Source organism: Thunnus albacares, chromosome 14, assembly GCF_914725855.1.
Source record: "Thunnus albacares chromosome 14, fThuAlb1.1, whole genome shotgun sequence".
In the NCBI taxonomy this organism is placed as follows: domain Eukaryota; kingdom Metazoa; phylum Chordata; class Actinopteri; order Scombriformes; family Scombridae; genus Thunnus; species Thunnus albacares.
In genome coordinates this window covers 23,230,062-23,256,230 of record NC_058119.1, presented here as the reverse complement: position 1 = coordinate 23,256,230, position 26,169 = coordinate 23,230,062, and the positions used below count along the sequence as shown (strand labels likewise).

The 26,169-nt window shown below is 39.2% G+C and overlaps 1 protein-coding gene across 5 annotated transcripts in view; it reads left to right on the top strand.

Moving 5' to 3' along the window:
- kcnq5a (potassium voltage-gated channel, KQT-like subfamily, member 5a) overlaps positions 1 to 26,169 on the top strand; it is a 113,295-nt gene that overhangs the window by 68,318 nt on the left and 18,808 nt on the right. For 3 of the 5 annotated variants that reach the window (XM_044372633.1, XM_044372632.1, XM_044372631.1), the window contains 8 exons: positions 14,017 to 14,107; positions 15,478 to 15,604; positions 16,440 to 16,615; positions 17,813 to 17,938; positions 19,749 to 19,859; positions 20,023 to 20,118; positions 24,280 to 24,374; positions 26,143 to 26,169. In XM_044372633.1, coding sequence (XP_044228568.1) covers positions 14,017 to 14,107; positions 15,478 to 15,604; positions 16,440 to 16,615; positions 17,813 to 17,938; positions 19,749 to 19,859; positions 20,023 to 20,118; positions 24,280 to 24,374; positions 26,143 to 26,169 — 849 coding nt within the window. Of the gene's footprint in view, positions 1 to 14,016; positions 14,108 to 15,477; positions 15,605 to 16,439; positions 16,616 to 17,812; positions 17,939 to 19,748; positions 19,860 to 20,022; positions 20,119 to 23,922; positions 24,012 to 24,279; positions 24,375 to 26,142 lie in introns of all 5 variants that reach the window. The other 2 variants (XM_044372634.1, XM_044372635.1) reach the window with 2 other exon arrangements.

Here is a 26,169-nt window from a genome sequence, read left to right as displayed (position 1 = left end):
TACGCTCACACACTTGCACCGCCATAAGCCGTGCTGAGTCAGCCTCTCTCCCATTAAGTTGCCCCTTCATCGTGCTAGGGGGAACCAGTCAGCCATCTGTTGGCCTAATGAGCTTACTCTACCCCACCAAAGCATTTCAACAGCACAGCTTCACCCCTTGCAATTCCCCCCGATCCACAGTTTTCACAGTGTGTTTGAGACTCTCGTCTTCTTCTGCCCTGTTCAGCACACAGCAGCGGTGCTTTTACACACCGTTCTTCACATGTGTTTTTGTTTATTTTGTTTTTTTCTTCATGTAAGGAGAGCTGGTTAAACAGTCCAATTATCAAGTTGTTTCACTCCCTCTATTTGTTTAACCACATACTGTAGATATCAACGTCACTGTCTTTGCCCCGCTGTCTTCACTGTCTACTGAATCGACCCCTCCTAGAAATTTAGTTTGTACTCTAATAATTGGCAACAGCAAGTGCATTTTTTAGAGAATGTAATGTAATACAGAAGGAAAGGTTTTTCCACTCAGAACAATTAAAGCTTTATTAATTTATGTCTTATCTCTCATGTATGAAGCACAAGAAGGGATGTTTGCTTTTTAAATATTTAACCAAAAGTGCAATCTTTCCCTAACATTAACCAAAGTCCACTTTGACCACCTCCCCGCAACTTGAGGTACAACAACTTTCCTGACTTTGCTAGAAGACGAGGTTGACTGATTAAAGAGGAAACATGAAAAGTGACAAAGTCAGTGTGGATTGAGAAGAAATTTAACTTCAGTTTGGCAACCTAAAGGTAGAGTCAGCAATTCTGGGGAATGATTGTTCAATGCACTTTTTGCCAAATTCAGCAAATATCTCCTCACGGTCCACTAGCTGTCCACTCTGTGTGTGCACTGAAAATAAAATCCAGGGTTCGTACACAGCCCTGGCTCTGTAAATTGGGAAACAAACAAGGTGACTCAGACCGAGCCACACCACGCTATTCTAGCCATTCAGCTGGGGGCATTTGTGCTCGTGCACAGGACATGGGGAAGTCATCAAAGCAGCTGTCTGTGTGAGGACATGACAGTGTCCCATCTCCAGCACCTGTTGAATGGGTGGGGGAGGGCTGGTGAACTGGAGAGAGAGAGAGAGGCTGTGGCCAATTCACACAAAGTATTTTCTCATTGAACAGATGCGCTTCCATTTTAATAAATATATCAATCCACACTGAATCAGAGACAGTCTCACGGAGACCCTCGTGTTTTTTTTTATGCTCCCAGTCTGTTTCTGTCATGTTTAGTGAAGTGTAATCTGAGCAGGCAGCTGTTCAAATTATGTTTAACTTATTACTTACTTAACAAACACTGCTGATTTCCTCCCGTGGAGCAGACATGCAGACTATTTTGGTTCAGTAAATTTCTGCTGTCAGTCAGCCTGGTGATGACAATTTGGCTGGCCGCCGTCCTCTCAGCTGCCCAGGAGCTGCAGCTGACGGACGGCTGCTCCTGTGGACAGAGACGCTGAACGCAGGTCGAGTGAGAAGTGGGGGGGCCACATAGAGGTGGAGAGTGTGGATGGACTGTTGTGCTCACATGAGACAATTTTGTTTTTTTCCGCTCGTGATAATATGTGAGAAGAAGAGAAGTGACTCTACAGCTGGCACATCGCTCTGGATTCCACCATATTTCTTGCTCGGTTGTTGCCTTTGCAATGCATGTCCACAAATTTGGGGGGTGGAGCTTCTGAAGGAGCATGATTTTATGTGTATGAATGTATTTGTTTGTGTGCTTATTTCAAATATCAACAGTCTTTCTACGGAATGACTGACTCTACCTTTAAGTGAAATACTGACAGAGTTTTTAGTTTTCTCCTGCAGATCATGAATACGCTGCATTTTCACAGATGTCTGAACAGAACTACAGTGTGTGGGCCACAATTAAAATGTAGAGCATGCAGACTCTAACCTGGCTGTGTATTGTGGCTTTAACCACAAAGAAAACCTTTTTTCTCTTCTCAACCACATTTGTTTAATTGCCCAGCATGAAAATAGTCAGGACATTGTCTGGACATTTTCACAAAGAGCAGAGGATTGCAAGAACAATATTTATTATAATAACAGTCCAACTTTTTAAAACCAACAGTAAAGAATGAAATAATAGAAGCCACAGCATTCTGGTTATAGGTGTAACTCAAAAACAATGAAATGAAGATGCCTCAAACCCATCAAATTTTCACTGATGCTGGTGGCCTCTGTCTTAACTCCCAACTCACGAGGGAAGAGGACCACACACAGACTTGCACAATGACACATCATTAACATGTCAAGTCTTCAATATATATGTGTAAGAGCTTCACATATATCATACCCGACATATCATAGATGTTTCACAACTGAAATGCGAGTCTGACATACTTGCATAGCTACGGACTCACAAGTCAAAATGGTGCTTTCAACTGCTCAAGGGCCAAAATTGAACACACACTTAATTAAACAGACACTCTGTTTGCCTCTGATCTGAGGACACTACACACAAAATAAACCAAACCAAGTGCGCCTCAATCGAAATGGTAAACAGATTTTTTTTTTTTTTCCATGTCTGGAAATTACAGTAGCGCTCTTTACTTTTCAAGAAAATATTGGTTTATTTAACCCCTGCCCAGCAAGTGAACAGGCTTTCTAAATTAGCTTCAGAAAATGCCTGACTCGCCAAAATACAGATAGAAAGCGAGAATAGATTCTTGACAAACCATATTTGTGTCTTGGCTTAAGTGAGCTCATTTAAGCTGCGCAGATATTGTGCTCGTTCAATCATAGCTCTCTTTGGATTGCGCTGGCTCGGTCTGAGTAATGAGCCTTCATGCACATAGTGCTAGCTCATAGTAAAGTGGCATTAATCAAGGCTGCCCACTAAGCCTAGTGGATTTCCTAAAACACAAAAGGTGCAATGCCTTCTGTCATAGTGTTCACGATATTGCTGGCGAAGCGTAGTGGGAAATTGCACTGTGTATCTACTAAATTTATACAGCCGACACAGAGTTTATTGTAAAATAGATCACCTCAGGTCTTAAACTGTGCAGCAACTTCAGAGCTGTTCTTCTAATTCCCCTTGGCTCGGAGCTTTGATTTGGATAAGACCGTGTTTATACGTACTCTGATTTCTTAGAAATGAAATGATAAAAAGCATTTGATATGAGGTTCAAGGAAAAAGAGACACAGAAGATGAACCCCCTCCCCTTCCGTCTCCCTGGTACAGTACAGTTATGACTGTCGTCTTTGATGACTTTGGTATCTGATGTTTTTGGCTCAATTTGGTCAAGGTTAAATTGGTTAACATAGAGCTAAAATACAGTTTTGTTATATGTATTGCACTCTCTCTTTCTCCCTCTCTCACTCGTTCTCTGTCTGTCTTTCTGACATCTGCTGCACAGCACTCTGAACAGGAGTCTTGGAGTGGTATTAGTGCAGAGATGGGTGCTGATAGGAATCTGATGTATGGTGTGTGTGCGAGTGTGTATGTGTGTGTGTGTGAGAGAGAGAGAGAGAGAGAAAGAGCCTGTAAGCCAGTGTTTTATGAACCCTGTTAGCTGTTGGCTTTGCTCAACAGTATGTCAGTCTGCGTCTAGTTAGTGAGAACACACATACGCACTCACACACACACACACAGATACACTAAAAGCTTTCCGAGTCTTCTCGCACCCATCCTCGGTGCATCCCACATCATGGAAAATTGGCTCCTGTCCGGCTCTTTCTTTCTCTCTGTATCCCTCTCCCAAACTTTACTATCTATCTCTCTCCGTCTCTCTGCACTGTGATCACATGGCTTCTAGATGTGGAATAAGAAACCAAACAGCTGCTTCTTAAGCTAATATACTACTTGTGATTAGTTATGCTCAAACATGCCATTGGCTCTTGATGTAGCAGGTTTGAGTCCACCTTATCAGTTAAATGTACCCCTGAACTTTCCTATCACTCTCTGCTTCTCTGTGTAGGTGCATTACAACAAGCATGTTAAGATTTTTTTCCTAATTTTACAAGAATTACTTATGAACGTGATTTTGAACTGATGTTGTGTTTCTGAGGTTTGCTACAGAAAATATCCATATCCATATCTGTGATTGTTGTTGACAGTACTGTTAACGCAGCAGTAGCTCTCCCAAATCCAAAATAAGTCTAATTTCGTTTTTTGTGATTGAAATTTTACAAGAGTTTGTTCATAAGAGGTCTCACAGGGAGTTAGACCTATTTGGGGTTTAATTGGCCCCAAACATTAGTAATGAAAGACAGAATAATGTACATTTCTTTGTGTGTGAATGACTTTTTGGCAAACAATATTATAGTTGTTCCTGTATAGCCCCTATAACATGCAAATGAGAAAAATATTAATTTGCAATTTGTATTATTCATTTCCTCATATATAGCACTAGAACCCAAACAATGAGGAAGTAAAATCAAATTCAACCTGTGTTATTTTTTCATGTTAAATTAAAAAAAATCTGGAATTTTTATATTTTCTGCATGTTCATACCTAAAGGGCAACACACACCAGTTGTGGACAGCTTTTGAACATCTGCAGTTTCACCGTATTTGCTCTCTCAAATGGCACAGACCGACGTGACTACCTCTGTCTGTACGGCACTTGTGTACATTATGGACATCAAGTGACTCATTAGAGTAGAGTACAGGGTAGGCATAAGAAAGAAAAAAAAAACATTGGTCAAAATGAACTCTAGCAAGTCTGAGCTTTAAATTGATCAATACAGCAATATGCTTGCTTCAAGGTAAGAATTACATGTTGTAGCTTCAAGGTCAACAGGTCAGCATAATGTGAAAAGCCTTAACTTAACTCAACTTTATTTATATAGCACCTTTCATTCAAACATGCAGCCCCAAGTGCCTCACATAGCAGGATTAAGAAAAAACTGACAAACAAAAATAAATAAAAGCCAAATAGACAACAATAAATAAAATTTTGCAAGACTTAAAGTTAAAACAATAAAACAGTGATGTTTCGAAAATAGGATAAAATAGAATAAACATAAAAAAACCTTCGCTTGAACTTTAGTTCAACCTTGGTTCATGCTCTTGCGTTAGCACTAATTCGCCTTGCTGAGGCTTCGTTAAGTGAGACCTTGAATTCCTGCCACCTCCGCTTCCAGCTGACCCTGCTCCTTGAACTTTCTCAAGTGAATCGAGAATGAATATTATTACAGTTCAGCTTTGCTTTTGATGGAGAAAACCTTTCATATGTGTGCAGAGAAAACTGGCCTGTGCAGCGCAGCGGCGTGTCCTTGGCCCGGCTCTGTTTGGTCAAGTAGTTGCTTAGAAATAAAACCGTATGTTTTATCGCTGCCATCATCAGGTAAGATACTGCACTCGACTGGATAAACATAGGGATTAACTAATAGACTGTTGGCAAGGAGTCGGCCTGACTCATCCCTCTTTCTCACTCGTTCCCCTTCTCGCTCCACCTCATCTTGCTTTTTTCTCCTCTCTGCTTGTCTTCTCCTCTTCCTCTCTGTGTGCTTTCAGTCTCTTCTCCCATCTGTTAACACTCCTTCTTGAATCATATAGGCTTGAAAATCAAGACGTGATGTGTAAGAATAGATATTGAAAGATGAGTTAGTTGAAGAGAAAGAAGAGTCATCTCATTCTTAATCTCTCTCTTCTTCTTCCTCTTTCTTGTTTTACTTCTGATATACCAATCTACCAGGCCTTTCCTAGATGGAGAAACATTATTTATAGCCGAGTTCAATCTTTATCTTCTCATCACAGCCTCGTTGCTAGCCATGCTGCTTTCGTCCACGAGAACCTGCTGATCTCACTCCTCCTATAGCGTCCATTCATTAGATTCACAGGATTCAGCAGTTTCTTCTTCTCATTTATATGTTGCTCTTCTTCTCCGCATGATCCATCTATCTACTATCGTATCTTCAATTGTTTATTTTGTTCTCTTATGAGGGATTTACTCATGCACTTATCCAAAGCTGGCCTCCTTGGCTCTCTTGATTTCTCTTTGTCTCTTTTTCTCTTTCAATCTTTCGCTCTGTGTTTCCGTTCCCTCCCTCCCCGTTGATTGAAAGGGTATGCATGATTGGCACAGAAAGAAAGGAGGAAATAGATAATGATACCAGACCATATTGTGTGGAAAACCCTGACCTCTCACGTACCCAATCCTTCACACACACACACACACACTTACACACACACATACAACTCACACTTTCTCTCCTTTCTGAGATGCTTATTGAAATATAAACACATAGAGGAAATTGTGCACATGTTCACCCCTTTATGGTGATCCTTCTTTTTTTTTTTAATGCACATGCTATAGACATGCTTTCCCAATACATGTAGACAAATGTATGGACTTCATGAAACTTCACAACAGAATAGATTTACAGCCATATATACATACATTCTGCTGTGAGTGTGTTTGATGATTTTAAATCCTCTTCCACTTAGATGCGTCCACTAAGAGGTAATTTATTATCCTCCATGAAAAAGCAAAGTCAAATATTCTCCTCTCCGAAATTGTGTGTCGGGTATGTAGGGGGCCGCATGTGTTAGTGTTTATTTATTGTACATACTGTATCAGTGTAAGCAAAACTCTTTACACATGACAGTGCTGTTTCTAACAAGCTTACATATTTTGGTGTAAAGGTTCTTTTTTTTCCCAAATTTTTTAATTAGAAATTGAATTATTCCACACATTGTCACATAGTTTTCTTTGAATATATATACATAATATATACTGTATTTCTTTGGAGGTTAGTATTTTCCAGCATATTCCTCATGTCTGATATTCTTCTTTAATATTTTAAAGGTAAACATGCAGTAACCTCCTGCAGTAGAGTCCCCACTGGGGACTGGAAGTCACAAATACTCCAGCACAGAACCCCCAGTAAAACCACAACATATAACGTGTGAATTAGAGATGCTGGTAGGTGGAATCTTTCTGGACAGAGCCAGTCTAGTAGTTCCCCCTTGTTTCCAGTCTTTATGATGTGTATTTTCCAAAATGTTGATCTATTCCTTTAAAATCATCCATGTATAAGTACTGCCTACTTAAATTACAAACTCTGACATTCAGATGACATTTGTTGATACCATTAATAGTAGGTTTATGCAACATCACAGTGAAAAGATGCCCCTTTCAAACATGCAGCCTATCCCTGAAATGTTCAGGAACATTTCCTGTATGGGGTTATGTGTGAATGGGAGCAGGGATCGATATTCAGGGAAATCTGCACTGCCAGTTTCTCACCACAAGACCTACTTACATTTCAGGGAAAATGCCAGCACAGCTGTGTAGTGAATGAAAGCAGTAACATTGCAGGGACAAGCATGTAAAGGGTTACGGACTGCGAGTTGGGCAGTGCTTGGTTTTGGCTTGTCTGTTTTCAACATGGCGGCCGCATCACAAACCTTCTCATATTACGGCTAAACAGCACACTAAAATATGTTTGTTAAAACATTTGAGGTGAAAAAGAGGCAATGCAGTAACATAATCTTGATTCATATTTGATCAGAACTGCCTAGTTTAAAAGTTTGATCTGATTTTCATCCTCTTCTTCTGTTGAGTTTTATGGCGGTTGGCATCTGTAAGTGTTGCATTACCGCCATCTGCTGGACTGTCCCTTGCCCCATCTATTCCGTCATCGCCATGGCAGTGTGAAAAGGTGCAAGACGGAAATGTTTCTGAATATAGCTGCATGTGTGAATAGTGAAAATCACCACCGATGCCTGAGAGGTTATCCCAGTAATTTACCAGGAACTATGTGTGAAAGAGGCGTTAGACTCATTGGCACATGATTGTCACATGAAAAAGTAGGAGAATAAAACAGATCGAACTGCTAAAGCAGCTGAAACAGTTAGAGGTTGCGATCAAGGTAAATGTTTGCTAAAGGTTCAGTCAGGAATGCCTTTAAAAATTCTGTGAAATTTGAACTCTCACTTTTCAACGTGCTATGAAACTTGTAGTCCTCTGTTATTCTAAGAAATCACGCTCATACTGTACTGTAATAAAGGCCAGGCTGTAAATACACAGAAACCTGATCTCTCTCTCTCTCTCTCTCTCTATCTCGCTCTCTCTCTCTCGCTCTCTCTCTCACACACACACACACACACACAAACACGTTGACCTAGGTCACCTTTGCGGACATTACATAGACTTACATTCATTTCCTGGAGATTTAACCTAACTCTAACCTTACCCACTGACCCAAAAATCAACTTTTTCCCAATTGGGGACATGGCTTTTGTCCCCAATTGGACAAGCCGCCCCCATTTAACTGGTCTTTAGTCTGAACTTTGTCCCCAAAAGTAGCCTATGACAGACACACACACACATACACACAGCTCCTCTCAGGCATCTTTGTGAACTTGTAAAGGAGTAGTGCAGGATTTTGGCTGTATATGGTTTTGTCTGCAGATCCTCATCAGCGTTAAGTCAGAGGCAGTTTGTCTGCACCAAAGTGGGCACTCTCTCACACCTGCAACTCGTCCAGGGTTCACTGAGGATGTCAAGCACCAACTTTACCAGATGTTGATCTGACAGTGTGACGTCAGAGCAGGGCAACACTCAGCTGAGATATTTAATAAAAGGAAGTTTACTGGCATTTGGAGTGAAGCGTCCAAAGCAAATGTTCTGGATGGAGTGAACTCACATCCTCTGTGTCTCTGTAGACTAATATGGCCTCTGTCAACAGGTACTAAACATTGATAAACAGCTGCCATATTACTGATGTCTGCTAAGCATCAGTATTAATGTACGCCCAACTCTTAGGTGTTCTGTTCTAGTTCTCAGAACTTGATGCACTTATGAAACAGCCCATGTTTTACAAATTAAACCCTAAAAATCATAAAATATATTACAATTCTGCTGAAATCTTGTGAATTGTATCGTCCTACCTTCCAGGCAGTTTCAGTTCATGCTAGTATGCTTTGTAAAAATTGTAGAAATTTACTTGAGATATGTGATCCATCACAGTGAGCATTTCATGCACTGTCATGCACAGTTGAATGAAATTTGCAATTATTGATCCTTTCTGTTATAATCACTGCAAGGTCATTGTCTTAACGCCCTGTAATAAAAGGATGAAATTTCTGCAAGGATGGAATAATCTTAAAATGATGGCATGCTTCAAAAAATGTGAAGTTGTATATGATTTGTGGTTAACAGGCTATTTTCTATTAAGTTGTTAGTAATCCCAATCAGAGTTTTCTTAACAGGCCAAAGACAATCAGAAAAAGATGCTTCATGGACTACCTCGCCTCAAATCCATACGCGGAACGCACGCGTCACCACGCACTCATCTGTTTCAAACACGGATACACAGACGTCAGCATCAGCAATTCATCTCTATGAATGACCGATCAAGTGGCTAATCCACCTAGAGACTGATCAATGTGACAGCATTATTGATCCCGTTATGTCATCGTGCATAGATCAATCAATAGCTGCTTCTCATTCATCACGTCTGTCTGTACTCGCTGAATAATTTCATCATCGACTGATATACAGGAAGAGATGGTGGAAAACACACAGCGAGTCTTGAGTGCATAAAGTGATATTGATAATATGCTGAATGCATCCATGAATGATTTACTGTGTAAGAATATGCCAATCCTGTCAACTTGAATGAAAAAGTGGTTCTAAAACCTACAGAAAGCCAAAAAATGTCCATATTCATTTATTTCTCGTTATTCATGGTCACACCATTGACATGTGCGTCCCATTTGTCAAAGCATAACAGTTCAAGATCCAATTCCTGTCCACGATATGTTCAAGGACCATCTGATCTCCTTTTGGAAGCTGATGCCGCTATAGTAAATGTAATTTTGAATGTGATGGAAGAATGGCTGCAGGCTGTGTTGTTACTACTGTACCATCAAAGAATAATAATGTATGTTTCTGAGGGTAATACGTGTAGCCTCTGAATGTGAATAGCTGAACTTAATCAACACAAAAGAGTGGAATGATTTCGCCCAAGGCTGTAATCAAGGTCTCTGAATACAGAAATAACGCTCTATTTTTTCATTCAGCATATCCAAGCATACTTTATTCAGTTTGGTTTGTACTCTTTCACTCTTTTTATTCATTCACTCAAGGCCTTCTTCTGCGAGTCTGTCCTCTCAAGAGAAACAACCATATAGGTTGTATAATCAGTCGCCAAAAACAACCTACAGATACGTTTGAGTGACAGATGCCATCTAACAGCCATAGTAATTATGACCCGGAGAAGTGACACAGTCCAGATGACATCTATATAAGGTGACTTCCTTATTAGGAGAAGGCAGGTTGGGTGGATGGCTACATAGTAAGTTAGATGGCTAAAAGTTCTAAAAACCGTAACGTGGTGTTTACTGTTACCATAACGATGACGGTTGCCTAACTTAAAGGAAGTAGTAGCCACGTTTTACATTTTAACGCAAACTATGATCTTAAACCATGATCTTTTCCTAACCTTAACCAAGTGGTTTTTGTGCCTAAACCTAACAAGACCCTAACCACCATAAAACATCTTGTAACGGTTTTGGAAAGTGGCATATTATGAGTCATTATGAGTCATTCTGGAGTGCAGGTATGACCGACCTGTTGTCTTCTGCAATGTGAGTAGAGAGATTACAAAGAAGCAGAAACATGAGTATTTTTTTTAATTTGAAGGTGAGATCTTGAGGATGAGACCTTTTGCAAATGGGATATATTGATGTTTAATTTCACAGTTGTTCTCTAGATGTGAAAACACATGTCCACACACCCACAGATTTCATCTGTACAGTGAAACACCACTGGGCTTTTTAATACACTGTATCAAAGTCTTGTATTTGTAGGTTGAAATTAAAAGTCAGGAATATTCTGTCAGTTTGCTGCTAGGTTTACTTTATAAACCAATTTTGATGGCAAATACAATTTTCACCTGTACTATTTCATCATATTCATGCCCTGAAATGTCATAGACTGAGATGGTAACTAAGACAAACAGACAATGCTGGTCTTTCTTTCATTTCTCGAAACAGACGCAAGTACATTTTTCAATGTCAACCTTTCTTCTCAACTTGGAAAAACTCCAGCTCATCAGCACATCTCATGTTTTTAGTAACAACACTCTTTGGAACAAGTAGATTATCCAATCAAGCTGGACAGCACACAAACATGTGACTTTTTGCAATTTTTCCCCAAATGCATCTTGACTCAGATTAGTTTCTCCATGGCAAGTAGTATTGTATTCATACTGTACGTTTTACTGTACATCAATGTTTTCTCACTGGTACTGGTGCTACTCTAATGCTGCCAACATATGTGCATAACCACACATGCTCTTTGGGCCCTCTCACACTGGCAGTTTCCTGGAGTAGTTTGACTAAAAATGATATTAAAAGCAGTATGAATGCTTCTCATAACATGGATACAGACCGAAAAACTGAACCACCTGAATGAGGTGGTCTGAGATTAGTTCAAGTCTAACTTTGGAAGGGTTTCTGTGCAGTTAAATCGCAATCTGGAGGAGGAAAAAATAATGTTTTTGTAGTGTTCTTGCATTGTTAGCAAGGAAATGTATGAGCAGAGAAACACATTCAAGCCTGACAACTGAATCTTTTTTCCCAATAATGTTAGTGGTGCTCATTTTTCTTTGTGGCCCATACAGGTGGTCCTGCCTGTATGTGTCTCCATTTTTTTGATTTTTTTTTTCTTACCTGAGGCCTAATTTTATGACTGTAAGTGCATGTTAAAAAAATCACTGAAAGGTAAGTGAAGAAAGTGTATTTTACTCTACTTACTAGCCAGGAGGATCAGTGCTTTAAAGGCCTGTACATGCATACACACTCTGACAGACAAACTACCACAACTGGATGCTGTTTGTAAAGCTGGTCTCTGTGCCGTCTGTCTGTATGACAGTGAAGAGCTATTAGAGAAGGAGCCAGTATCAGATGCAGATGTGGGCTGGATGTTAGGAACCATCAGTCCTCCTCTGCTGTAACTCAGACGCAGGTACACGCACTATTCATGCACATATGCACATTCAACTCCCCTTTCATATTCCTCGCGGATCCCATGGAAAATAAATGGTGGCATCAATCATACAGGAGAGGGAGAAACAAAAAGTGATGGTGAAAGAGTCCAGAGAGAAACAAAGAGAGAACTGAAGCACAGGCAGAGAGATGGGAGATGGAGATGGGAGGCAAGGAGCAAAGAAAGGTAGGAGGACAAACAAAGAGCATAAAAGATTAAAGAGAAAATAAGAGAAAGAGGTTTGGAGAGGAGAAGGGAACAAGGCTAGAACACATTTTGTACACAAACACTCAAAAGATCTGCGAAGATGAGAAGACCGTAAATATCAGAAAGACAGATGGCATCTTTTTTTAAAAATTGCTTCCGAGATACTCTGAAGAACTGCAGGCTGGGGCTTGTAGCCAGTGCATATGTTGCCTGGAAGCTGCCTTATGAATTTTAATTTCTATTTGCTCATTAACCAAGTTACCATATGACTTACAAGGGACTGAGTGGTTTCCTTGTGGGCAGCAGAGGAGGGGAACTTTAGGTCAGTCAGGCAATAAGGAGTACTCTGATTTGAGCTGTCAAAATGAAGACTGGTACAACTTGTGTTTATGTTTTAATTAGACAAAATGATTTATTGAGATGTATTCTGTAGGTGTAGCAGTGTTATCACAGCTCCAGACTTCTACTTTGATACAGTACTGAGACAAGCTTTAGTATCACCGTTTCAACTCTAAAGACAGTACACCCTGTAACTGCTTTTTTTATTGCTGTCTGATGAGACAGAATGGCAGTAGGCTTCCAATTTTCCTGTTCATTCCTGGATAAAAAATCTCTGGTGTGCAGAAAATTATGCATTTTATGTTTTGTTTGTAGGAAACATTAAACTGTGAGTTCACCCAAATTACACAAAAAAACATAAATTTTCTCACTTTATGTACCTCTAATGGTATCAAACAATGGTAAGTTTTATTTCCCCGGGTTTTGAGATATCAGGTCAGACATTTCTCAACCTAGATGGCGATGCAAAGGAATTTTGTTTGAGAGGTTTAATGCATTAAAGAAATCCAACAAATTCAACAGAAATATTTTTTCCAACTTAGGAGGTTACTACCACTACCGTGTTGAAAGTACAACTGTTTAAATGTATGTAAATAATGTTGAGGACATGCAAATTTTGTTTCTGGAAAAGGATGTTGCTGTTTTTCAAACTAAATCAAAAACTGCAGAAAGGTGAACTGACCCTTCAAGAACTGAGTAGCTCACATGAACACCAATAGCCTCCATAGTATAAACTTTATCACAGGCAGCAGTAGCTCAGGCACTGAGTCTGCTGTTAATCGTGGGATTAGAGTAAGACACTGAACCCCAAACTGGGGGAGAAAGCATGAATTGCTTTGGACAAATGACTGTAATGTCATGTAATGTCAGTACAAGAGAAAAGACATCACTATGAAGTTCAAACACATCACAACAATTAGCATTTTGCACCAACAATGCTGCAAAAGAAACATGCGGATTACCGCTTTAAACAAATTAATTTTACCTATTCAGCTGTAAATGACTTTAGCTGTATGTTTCATATGCAAACATATGTACACACACACACTCACACATAGACGTCGCTCTATAGCCTCCAGCGCTTTGTCAACTCCTTGTTTTAGTTTGTGTTACTGTGGTAAAGATTTGTTTGCCTTCAGCCCATCCATACAGTATCAGCTCAATTGCCACGGTAACAACAATTGAATAAAGCTTGGTGGAGCTTTAAAGAGTACAGCACTTAGCCTGGTCCTAATAATGCTCGTAACAGTTTCAATCCTGCTTAATGTAGCCTGGCAGAGCAGAAATAATCACATCATTCTGTAGTTTGCAGGTACTATGTGTGTGTGTGTGTGCTGAAGATGTGCTGAAGATGTGTGCATTACCTGAGCTAATGAGCCAAATCCTGTTATTTAGTGATTACATTTTATTTATTTATTTATTTATTTAATTATTATTAATAGCTGATTATATGTGTGTGCGTGTGTGTTTCCTCTCCACAGGTTTATCCTGGTGTTTGGGTGTCTCGTTCTCTCTGTGTTTTCTACCATCCCTGCTCACCAGGAATTCTCCTCGCACTGCCTGCTCATCCTGGTAGGACACACACACGCACACACACACTCACATACAAACACTTATTCATATCCAGGTAACTGTGTGCAATCAGGACATGTCTCCTACTCAATGCTCATTATTCTAAACTGATGAATGATGAAAGTCTCACATGGTTAAATTGATGGTATTGAATGTGTGTGTGTGGCTGAGTGATGCTCATGCCTGCGTTAGAAATGCTGATTGTGCATTCTCAGCTCCATAATGAACTGTATGCCTTGCTAATCTCCATCAAAATTGTGCTGTTATAATTCAGTTTAAGTTAATAGTCTGTGCCTCAGATATGATTATGCAGAAATCATCGCTTGGAGCAGGTAGGGAGAAAAAAGAGGGGGTGAAAAGAGCAGCAACAGAGAAGTGAGGAAATATCACAGGGTCAGTTTACTCAAGTTACATAAAAATGACTATATTTTTTCATTTTCCTTGTCACTTATTTCTAGAAGTAGCCAAAGGTTTTGAGATATCTCTGAGATTTCTGCCTCCACCCCAATAAAACAGAGCTGAATGTAATTTTGTTTGGGTTGCTCAAAGCATTAAGAAATAAATTTTAGAGCTTCAACAACAACATCTCTGGCCAAGGTACTCTGGACAGTCCATAAAACACACTGTCAACTGTCGTTAGTAATTCCAATGAAACCTGGTCACAGCGAGGTCTGCGGATTATCCAGAGTAACGAGGGAATTGTTTCTGGGAAGAAAAGCTGCTCTTGTTTTTTATGTAAATTTTGTGATTTGGTTGCGATGAAACTTTAAAGGACAGTTCTGTTATTTTACAAATGATTTTCTTCCAGGTAGCTGTTTTAGACTTATATAGCTAGTTTAGCATTAATGTTGAGCTATAAGCCTTCCTCACAGCAGGCATCTTAAACTGTCATAGCAGGAAAATCACCGGTGTAACTCACAACATTAACAATGGCTCCGTTCCACTGAGGTGTCACAGCAAGTGCAGCCAGGGAGCCAGCATGCGTAATAAGAGGGCCTTGGAATTGGCACTGCTAAATGGAACACAATCATTATTAACTTTATTAATGTGACCTGTGCTTTTCCTGCCAGGAGACGTAAAAAAAAAAAAAAAAAAAAAAAAAAAGCTTGGAAGTGACTTAAAAACACACTCAAAAAGATGTACAGTACAGATAGTGCGAATGATTTGTTTAACACTTACCTAATTGTCCTTTGACATGCTTATTGAAATAATGTGCCAAATTGATCTGTGCAGTTCCAGCGGTAAAACAAGACGGACAAGCTCAGCAACAAACGCGGTCCTTGACCCTTTGCTACCACTGTCTTTATTGTGTGATTCCACGTTTGAGTGTGTGTATGATTTAATTATGTGTGGTTTTTTTTGTCCTGCAGGAGTTTGTGATGATTGTGGTGTTTGGTCTAGAGTACATAATCAGGATATGGAGCGCTGGCTGCTGCTGCCGCTACCGAGGCTGGCAGGGACGCCTCCGCTTCGCCAGGAAACCCTTCTGTGTCATAGGTAAGTCTGTGTGTGTGTTTGTCTCACACTGTCAGACGAAAACCTGTGAAGTCTAGTATATTAAAAAAAAGTCAGATGCTCTATATATATATATATATATATATATATATATATATAAATCCTTGATTAAGATATCACTCAGTGTCAACCATGCATGATCACACCAAGCTGTCTCACTGGATTTAATTGATTTCTGGAAAGATTGTCAAAATAAAACTCATGATGTGTTGCTATTTAACTGTAGAGGTTATCAATTAAGACATCCACAACTCCAAACACATTTTATTATTGTGTTTTTTCATTCTTACCCGAGGCCTAATTTTCCCAGATGTATGTTAAAAATACTCAAAGTTTAGATTGAAAATCAAGAAAACTAGAAATTAATCATTATTTTGCAACAGTATTGATAGAAACATGTATTTCTATTTAATATTCTCAATATCATCCTGTTAGAGTATTTTTAAGTGATGAGCTGACAAACAGTGCTTTTAAAATGACCTTTTCAGTAACTGGTTAATGTAACTGGAATCAAAAAGAGCATGGAATCACATTGATATAGAAGATAGTCGCTCTCTGTCCTCCTCATGTTGCTCCTGCAGGGAGAAAGAATTTTGGGAAAATACAAGAGAAAAAAAAAAGAGGGGGATTTTAGGGTTGCAGACAGAATGACGGGAGAAGACTAACAGAGACAGAAAAGGAAACAAGCAGCCTGTAGTGAATCAATAGTTGTTTTAAAGGTGATGGATGGATCAAGAAAGTGGGTGAGTCAACCACAATTCCTTTTACAAATATTGTGAAACCTGTGACCTTTAATTTTCGCTCTTTTACTCCCCAGACATCATTGTCCTCATCGCCTCAGTTGCTGTGGTTTCAGCCGGTAGCCAAGGTAACATCTTTGCCACCTCTGCGCTGCGTAGCCTTCGTTTTCTTCAGATCCTGCGCATGGTGCGCATGGACCGCAGGGGAGGGACCTGGAAGCTGCTGGGATCTGTAGTTTATGCACATAGTAAGGTACGACATTTTGAACTGTTTCTCCTCTTCTGAACTTTAAATTTTGTGTTTAAGATATTCAAAGTGGTAATCAGTCAGTGTTACAGTGTTTCTGCACTCACACCTCATAAAGATCACCTGACAATCAAGAAGTATAGTCAGTTCTGTTATGATGGATTCTCAGATTTTCTGTTTGTCTTGAATATCTTGGCGCTTTTTGTTTGTTCATAGTGGATACTGCTACTCATGCTAACCACCAGTTGTTATATTGTGTAATCCAGATTGCACAATAAAATCTACTGATAATAACAATTTACTTTATTCATGTAGCACTTGTCAAAAACAGAGTAAAAAATTAAAGGAAATGTTTGCCAGTAGTTGTTTCTTCTAGACTCCAGATACTAGAAAAATGATCATGAATTGGAATTGAGATCAGTCACAAAAAAGTTAAAGTAAGATTAAAGGTTTATGGGTAATCGATTGTTACAGTAAACAAGACAAATAACTTCCTTCAGTCCTCGCTAGTTGCCTTGCAACTGGTCCCGATCAGACACAAAGTCCCCCATGAAATGGCAGAAAAACGGTTGTTTTAAAACTTTTGTATGGATTAAACAAATGAGATATAACATGTTAATTAGTGAGTTTTTGAAGAGCCAGGCTGTATTTCAGGCTGACTGTTTCTAGTCTTTTTGCTAAGTTAACTGTCTACTGGCTCCAGCTTCATACTCATCAAACAGACATAACATAAATAGTATCGATCTTCTCCTATAGCTACATCTCGGCTGTAGCAATATGTCAGATAGTATCCTGTGTAATGTTATATTGTTGATTTTTTCTTTAAGTCCCCATTGCCCCAGACACATCATATGCTCTTGCTTTATGTGCTTTATACACACTGGCATTATCTCCTCTATGTGCCGGTTGCATGTATGTATATTATATAATATGTGTGGTTTCATGATTTTGTACTTTCTTAAACTAAATTTTAAGACCAACCAGGCCAGAAACAACAGATGATAATTAACCATCAGGCTCAACTTGTCATGTTTACATCACAACAAGTAATAAAGATGTTTCTCCCTGTTACTTCTACCTGTTGCCTTTCATATGTGTAGTACAGCATGGTGGAAAAAACAAATTGTGACTACATATTGTATAAAGCTTTACTGTCTGTTTCTGAAATATAATGATTGTGTTTGTCTGGTGTATGTCTTGTAGGAGCTGGTGACAGCCTGGTACATTGGCTTCCTGGTGCTAATCTTCTCCTCCTTCCTGGTCTATCTGGTGGAGAAAGAATTCAACAAGGAGTTTGCCACCTACGCTGACGCTCTGTGGTGGGGCACGGTGAGCGCACACACACATTACGAGACACACAAATACACTTGAAGACAGTAAACACATTTAGGCCTTTTTAAAAGCCCTTTAAATGCAATCTTACTGTGGTTATTGTAACTAGTTTGAAGGCGTTTTCAAAGTCAGTTTGGTTTAGTTATTTGGTTTTTGGTTAAATCTGTGCCATCGTTCATGCTCGTTTCTTAAAGTGATGTGTGCTATACTGTATCAAACAAAGAGATTTTTAGGATTTAAACAACCATAACATCTTTTGAAATAATGCAAGAGGTGCTGAATAAGTTTTCGCGTGAAGTGTAGAACTATTGCTCCCTTTTAATCCTGAGCAAGATCAAAGATTTGCTGTTTTTATCTGACAGCAGTGATATATTTCCATTTACAGTTTCTGCGCGACCTTAATGACACCTGCGGTACAAAAACCAACAGGAATGGCCTTTTCAGTCACACTTGGCTGGCTGTACTGCACTGTTTCCTCCTACATCTAAAACCCATTACACTTTGAAAACACGGAAACAGACAACACAGACAAGAAATGGACCAATCAATAAATTCAATTATCTCCTGCTGCCAGGTGAAACTGGTCTGTTACACTTGTGGGACTGACACTCAGACACACAGTGTTCCTGTATTCTGTGGCCTTAGAGCATCTTTCTTTCTGGTAGACAGTAAAAGCATCTTGGACCGATCGTAGAAGCTGTAATATAGCCTTTGAAACCTTTTAAGATGTATGAGTCAACACAAAAGCTGACAAACAGAAACCAAGAGCCATTACAACTGAGCACTGAGAATTAGAAATTACAGTCCAGCATATCTGTAATATCCACATTTATCCATATATTTATAAAGGTTTTTTCACTTAATTCGGAAAACAAGTATAAAATATCTTTAGACTGTTTGAATATAACACAGTGAGCCTTTCAACAGATGTGGGTGTTGCATTTATGAATTTAAATTGATTGAAAAAGGCTTTAGCAATAGACACATTAACATTGTTCCTTGTGTACAACACAAATCTGTAATTACTTTTGAAAGAGCGGTTTGAATAGTCATTAAACAACCGTGACCATGGCATTCACAAAGTCAACAAGCTAGTTATCTACTGCTTTGTTTGGCAAATGTGGGCTTGGATGGTATTCAAGGTTAACAAACTAATTAGATCATGTATTGTGGCTAAATTGCATGTTTTTAGTAAATGACAACAAACACTAGACTTTGTATTAGCAGCATTCGCTCTTCACTCTGACTGCTTCAGTCAAGCAATTTGTGGAACAAACAATCCAATTTGTTAAGTGGCAGGAACACAGATGTAGTAGGAATGAAGCCATGGACAACTGCAAGAAATTCAATCGGGTTGTGTAAAAGATTTGCTCCCAGAAAGCTGTGTAAAAATATGAGGTTAGGAAAAAGGATCAAATAGGATATAGAGCACAAAAGCACATCTTTTTTTATGTGTCTTTTAGGATGTTAGAAGGCGACAGCTTATGTTCCCATCTGTATAAGTACTAGTTGTGTGATTTGACCTATATACTTCTCAGCTATGTCTGAAATAGCTCCCTATTTAATACATTGTGCACAATATTTTCTGTCCACCATTTTATTTGAGTGCCTGAATGCAGCGCGCCACATTTCATAATTACAGTTGACAAAATTACAGTTGTGAGACACCACAGCCGTCAGCGATGCTGCAAAATGATAATGATTCATAAGTGTCTGAAATCACAATTTACTGCCCACGATGGAGTACACTACTGAGTGTTTATTAAATAGGGAGTAATGAATGAGTAAATGACCTCTGACCCTTCAGATCACCCTAACAACCATTGGCTATGGTGACAAGACCCCTCAGACATGGACAGGGCGATTGTTATCAGCCGGCTTTGCTCTTCTGGGGATCTCCTTCTTCGCCCTGCCAGCTGTAAGTCTCTCTTTCTCTCTCACACACACACACACACACACATTACTGTTATTCCTCAATAGCTCCATGAAGCTAATACTATCAGGAGTAGGGACCTAGTTGTCTTTGGGGAATTTTCAGCAGGTTTAAAACTCACTGTTTGTATGTGTGTTTTTGCATGTAGGGTATCTTGGGGTCAGGTTTTGCCCTGAAGGTGCAGGAGCAGCATCGACAGAAGCACTTTGAAAAAAGGAGGAACCCAGCTGCTAGCCTCATCCAGGTAACACACACATGCAGAGAGCAGACACACTTCATCACTTAAGGTTTTTTTTTTTTTGCAGCAACAGCAGCAGCTGAGGACCAGAGTGAATACAGAGAACTGCCTCACCTTTTATTTGCAGATTTTCATGTGTGTGTGTGTCTGTTTTAACTGTCTCTAAGCTTTCCACTGGGTGTCCATGTGTCTCTATTAAAGCATAAGTGTACGTGTCCACTCTTTACCTATTAATTAGTGTGTTAGGAATATGTTAAAATGCATGTGTGTGTATTTTCACCATCTTTCCTCCTATCACAATGAAGTGTGTGTGTGTGTGTGTGTGTATTGCCCATCCCCGTAATGTCAGGGTATGTAGCTTCATGATGACTAACGGTGTGTGAGGCACGCTGCCGTCTCTCAGGTCCAACAGCAACACACGCTGCTGGGATTTATGAGTCGTTTCCATGGTGATCATTCCCTGGGCAGACGCACCTCCACACCGTCACTCACTGTAATAGACAAGACCAGCTGCATTACTTGAACAATTAAGACTGTGCCGTGAAGTGCGAGTGCAACTGTATGTATGTTGCTCTGTGTTTCTTACTTGTGTGTGTGTGTGTGTCTGTCTGTTCCTTGTTTACCTTATGAACTACCTTGACCTTTTTTATTTTCAAAAAAACACTAGGTATTTTTTGTCCTTAAACAAAATCCAGGAAAATCCAATTTTCTATAACCTGATTTTCTATAACCTTGTTATACTCTTGGTTATCATTTCTATCAGTTAAGATAATATTTTAGTGACTGAATCTATTGTTAAAACATGGGGATATAGTATCTGGTGTAGCAGCTGTTAAGACGCAACTCTAACCAAAAGAGTTGTCAGATTTTAAGTATACAGTTAAGTTTACAAGTAGCCCAATTTTCGCTATTACGTATTTGGAACTGGAACGAGCCCTGAGAATATAAAATTGTTACCCAAACTGTCTGTTTGACAAGACTACATCAGTTTCCCAATGACAGGATGGGATCCAGCCAAATGTCTAGACTGAATATGACACAGCAGGCTGCCAATGCCTGTCCTTTTTCAAACACACCAACAAACGTAGCCAATAAATGTTATTTTCTATCCTCAATATTTCATAATCCATTGTGCTAGTTGTTTAATGGAGCAGTCATTTAAAGTAGACCAATAGAAAAACCACTTCAGGGTTTAAATAATGGAAGAGGAATGATTTTCAAGTTGTACATTATGTGTTTTAAGTGTAGAATTTAGTGGCATCTAGCGGGACGGACTTGGCAGAAATGGAATATAATATTCATAAGTGTGTTTTAAGTAGTGTATAATCACGTGAAAATAATAATTGTTGTGCTTTTGTTAGCTTAGAATAAGCCATTTATATCTACATAGGGAGTGGATCCCCTTCCATGGAGCCTGCAATGTCGCACCACCGTGTTTCTACAGTAGCCCAGCATGGACAAACCAAACACTGGCTCTAGAGAGGGACTTTCATGTTTTTCATGTGTTTTGCGGCTAGATTCTCCTACACGCTTGTTCTTATTGCTAGATGCCACTAAATATTACACTCTGGTCTTTTACCGCAGCGGTGGATATGTATTATAATACAGTAGGTTTTTATAGAAAACATTATGGGTGCATTTACTTTTGTTTCACCTACAAGTAAGTGGTTTAGATGGTATTGATAAAGACAGGATTGTTCAAAACCTGCCCGGCTTTCTAACCATATGTATATCACAGCATCCTCAGATTTGACTGATTAAATTGGTGATATATTTTGATCACTGCTTATGTTTTAGTGAATGAATTTTAAATACTGTTTTGTCTGGCTGTCTGGTGGACTGTCTGTTCCCCCTCTTATCAATACATATCAGCTGTTATGCCTGACAAAAACCAGTTGGAGCCCAATTGTTCCTGAATAACACACTAAGGGCGCAATTAATCCTGCGTGTGTTGATCTTGTTTCTGTTTCATTGGCTTTGTATCAAGCACCTGGTCACTGTCTGTCATCTGCCAAGCTCATAACATTTTCCTCAACAGGTAACAGGAAACTTGGAAGGAGCTTTAATGTATTAAATATGTGGATGACATTACTATTCTGTCCCGTCACTTCACTCCCCCATCTCACACAGCTCTCATGCTTCAAACCAGTGTGTGCTCTGTGTGTCTCTGTCTGTTTGCTGGGAAGGATATTACCACTGTCTTCAAGCCTCAGCAGCTGGTCTGTTCTAAATTTCACCTGTTACAAAAAAAAAAAAAAGCTATTTTGCAGACCAACTGTATTTTTAGAACAAGATTGAATCTCCAAATGATTTTAAAGTGCTCTCTAGAGTAGCATAACAACCAACAGCCAAAATTGGCCAGCATTTGGCAGGTGGCCGGTGTTAATTTCCCACCCTGTCTGTGTAAAGTGTTTATATAAAGGCTTTCCAGTCATATCACAAATCTTGTAACTACACCTGGTACCATCATGGAGGTTCAGTGAAGAGCAAGTAAATTATGGTTTAAGATATAAAGAAAACAACCTGTAAAAAAGATTGTGGTGAATGTATGTCATTTATGAAGAAACTGCCTAATCAGCTACGTTTTTTTTTTCTCCAAATCTGGGTTAAAGTTATTAATCGTTACGTGGCATCAATGCTTCAAAACACATTTGATGAGTCAAACTTGGATGAACTTTAAAAAACTGTCTGTACTGCCAGATAACCAGCAGTAAGTCTATTTAGCAAACCAACATAAAGGTAGGTTTTCCATTGCAGTTATATTTTAAACCCATGTGTATTCAATGAACTTTTAGTCACATTTTGATGTGACTGCCCGAGATTAATTTCCATTTTTACTGTTGCCATGTAGCTACAGTTCAGACTAATTTACATAACTCTGTGAAACATTTTATTGGTAGATGTTTAAATGCTAATTCCTTAAAGTCCTTATATGTGTGTATTTTTAATAAACCTAAAAATAAACAATTTTCTTTTTCAGATTTAATTTATTTACCTTTTCAAAAACTTTTTTATGCTACAATTTTTATTTATTACATTATGACCATCTTTTCTTATCTTTTATCTCAGTCGTTCCAAACCCTATTTTTTTCTTTGCTTGTGCCCCCTTTAAACAAATCAGTGTCTACATGTGACCACTTGTCACTGTTTCACTGTATGAGCAGATCAACCAAAGTGCTTTTCCTCTTTCAAATTGTTTCATTTAAATAATTTTTGATTCCTGAAAAGGGTCAAAAAATATCCAGTTTTTAAAAAGAAAAGATTAATTATCAGAGAAAAATCTGAAAAAATAAACATTTTGCACAGAAACAAATATGTATTTTTGATTTTTGATTCCTCAGGTTGAAATAACTGATGCATTTTCATCGCAATGACATACTGGTTGTAGTTTCTAAAGTTAGCTAGCATGCAATCAAGATGCAACAAGACAGGAATAGTTTAGCTAACCAGAAAGTGTGGTTAGCTAGCCAATAAAGTGACATTATCTGAACATTATGTATCAGTGATGAAATGATAAGTTCCTATTGCATTAAAACAAATCAGTTATCAAGTATATGTTTAGAAACACAAGCTTCTCTTCGCCACTATGAAGAGCTGATGATCTTCAGTGTGGCTGCCAGCTGGTTACATGCATTGAAAACCTTGTGTATGTTACATGTTCACATATATCACGGTCCCTTAATTTCCTCACCATGTTTGTGCCATTGCCCCTCTGTGTCACGTATGTGTGTGTGTGTGTGTGTATATATGTGTGTATACATGTGAATGTGTGTGTGTGCCCTGTCCACCTCTGTTACCTCCCCCACCCAGGCGGCTTGGCGTCTGTACTCCACCGACGGTGCTCGTCCCTACCTCAGAGCCACCTGGCACCACTACCAAAGCGCCCTCCCCCCCCTCAGGCATGTATCCCCACCACCAGCACCACCATCACCACCACCACCCCCACCTCCCTCCTCTTGCAACCCCCCAACCACAATGCATCAACACACACCCAAAAAACTAATCAGCTTTTTCTTTTTTTTCCCCCTCCTCACCCTTTTCTCTCACCTCCTCCCGGATGTATACACTCCTCCCTCAACTTTTTTTTTTTTTTTTACCTCCCACACTTCGCCCCATTAATTGTTTCATTTATCATTATTTTATTTATCCTGTCGACTCTGCACGTAGTGTGTCTGGCGTAGTTATGCTGCTGATGAGAACTCGGTTTCCATTGCTACCTGGAAGCCTCATTTGAAGGCGTTGCATACCTGCAGCCCTGCCAAGTAGGTAACAACTTACAGACTTACAAACATGGCCGCTGCTGCTCAGCCCTTTTCCTCATCTCTCCTCCTCAGCTGGTGTCTGCTCGGTCCCATCGATGTGGCTTCAACTCTTCCTCCATTTTTCTACCATGTATTTCACTGTTATGCATCATTATGATCATTCTCTTATAAGCATACCTGTATTCAGCCTTTCTGCTCAGGGATGTTTTGCTTAGCATGCATCATTATTAATACATTAATACAATTAACACATTCAGACAGTTTCACATGTTCACATCTGGGAGATGTCCAGTCAAACATTAGTGGTTTGTGGTGCCTTGCTGAACAGCATATAGGAAGTTGCTGAGATATTGAATAATATATGTTTGTTTAAATAGTTTGTCTTGGCATTTTATGCCCTTTTATTAGATAGCGATAGTAGAGAGATGACAGGAATTAAAGGAGGGAAATGTGGAACATGGGGGATAGCATCAAACAAAGGTCACCAGCTGGATGCAAACCAGGGACATAGCTGTTAATATTTCAATGCAAGCAGTACCCGCACACTAAATCAAGGCTCCCTTTAATTTTATTTTGCAGCATTTTGACTAACTACAGGTCTTCCTCAGGGAAATGTACATAGCTGTGTTAATAAGAGGATGCCCCCCTTAATTATAACTATTTGATTTGGAAATTTTGAAATGCTAACAAAGCAGTGAGCTTCTCACAAACAGCCATACACAGACAGAGGCCAATTTAACATTAACACAACAAAGTGGATGATTTCAATGTATAAATGTATAAAATATATCAACAACTTTTAAATTGATAGCAAAAAGATATTTAAGTTTTAGATTTACAAAGTAATGCAAGAATTCTGTCATTTTGACATTGGATTTCAGTGTTGGTGCATGTTGTTGTTCCAACATCAGTTCAGTGCTAAAATGTTTGCTGGTATCTTTGCTTAGTCCAGTTTTTTCAGTTTAGTAGTTCATATTGTTTTGGTGTAAAGGTTTGACTTTCCACCCAAACCAGATCCCAAAACAGATTCCCTGAGGTTTTATTGAGTTCACGTTCAGATTTTTACTTTTCCTCAGTCAGGGCATGTGAAAGAAATGCAGATTTGTCTCCCCATGCCTCCCAGAATGGTGTGTGACATTCAGGAGCCTGTCACCTGACTTGGCTGAACTTGCAGTAGTAATGCAACAGATACAAACAGACAGATGAAGTAAAGAAATTAGCATTAGAAGAATTTACCTTGTCCTCACAGAAAGGAAAGTGTGACATACTTTCACATGACTGTTGGCAAGACAAGTTGTCTGTGTGCTTAGTTAAATGTCAATAATGCAAATTCTGCTAAAAAAAATGAGTTGGCTTCCACAGTAAAATCTAACATTTTTTTTTATGAGGATCCAATTACAACAAATTTACGCCAGACATGGTACATTGGTGCGTAATTTGTTGTTTTAGAGGTTTGCTAGCAATGTTTTCTAAGTGTTGGGAGTGTAAAATTCAAGTATTTATATTACCATCCAGACTTTCACACACACACACACACACACACCAGATTCAGATCCTTGCCTTTCTGATTTCCATGCCTGTCTTTCAGCTAACACTTATAGCCTTACTGTGCATGGCCATAGCTTGCATGTGTTACTTTTTTTGACTGCCTTTTGGCTTGATGCCTTCCATATCCATTAGTGGAAACTTCTGTTATAATGCTATTTTAATCTGCTGGAATACTGATCTCTCTCCCTTTGTCTCCTCTACATCGCACTAACCTTTGAAGGAAAGAGCAGGGCGAGACTTCTTACAG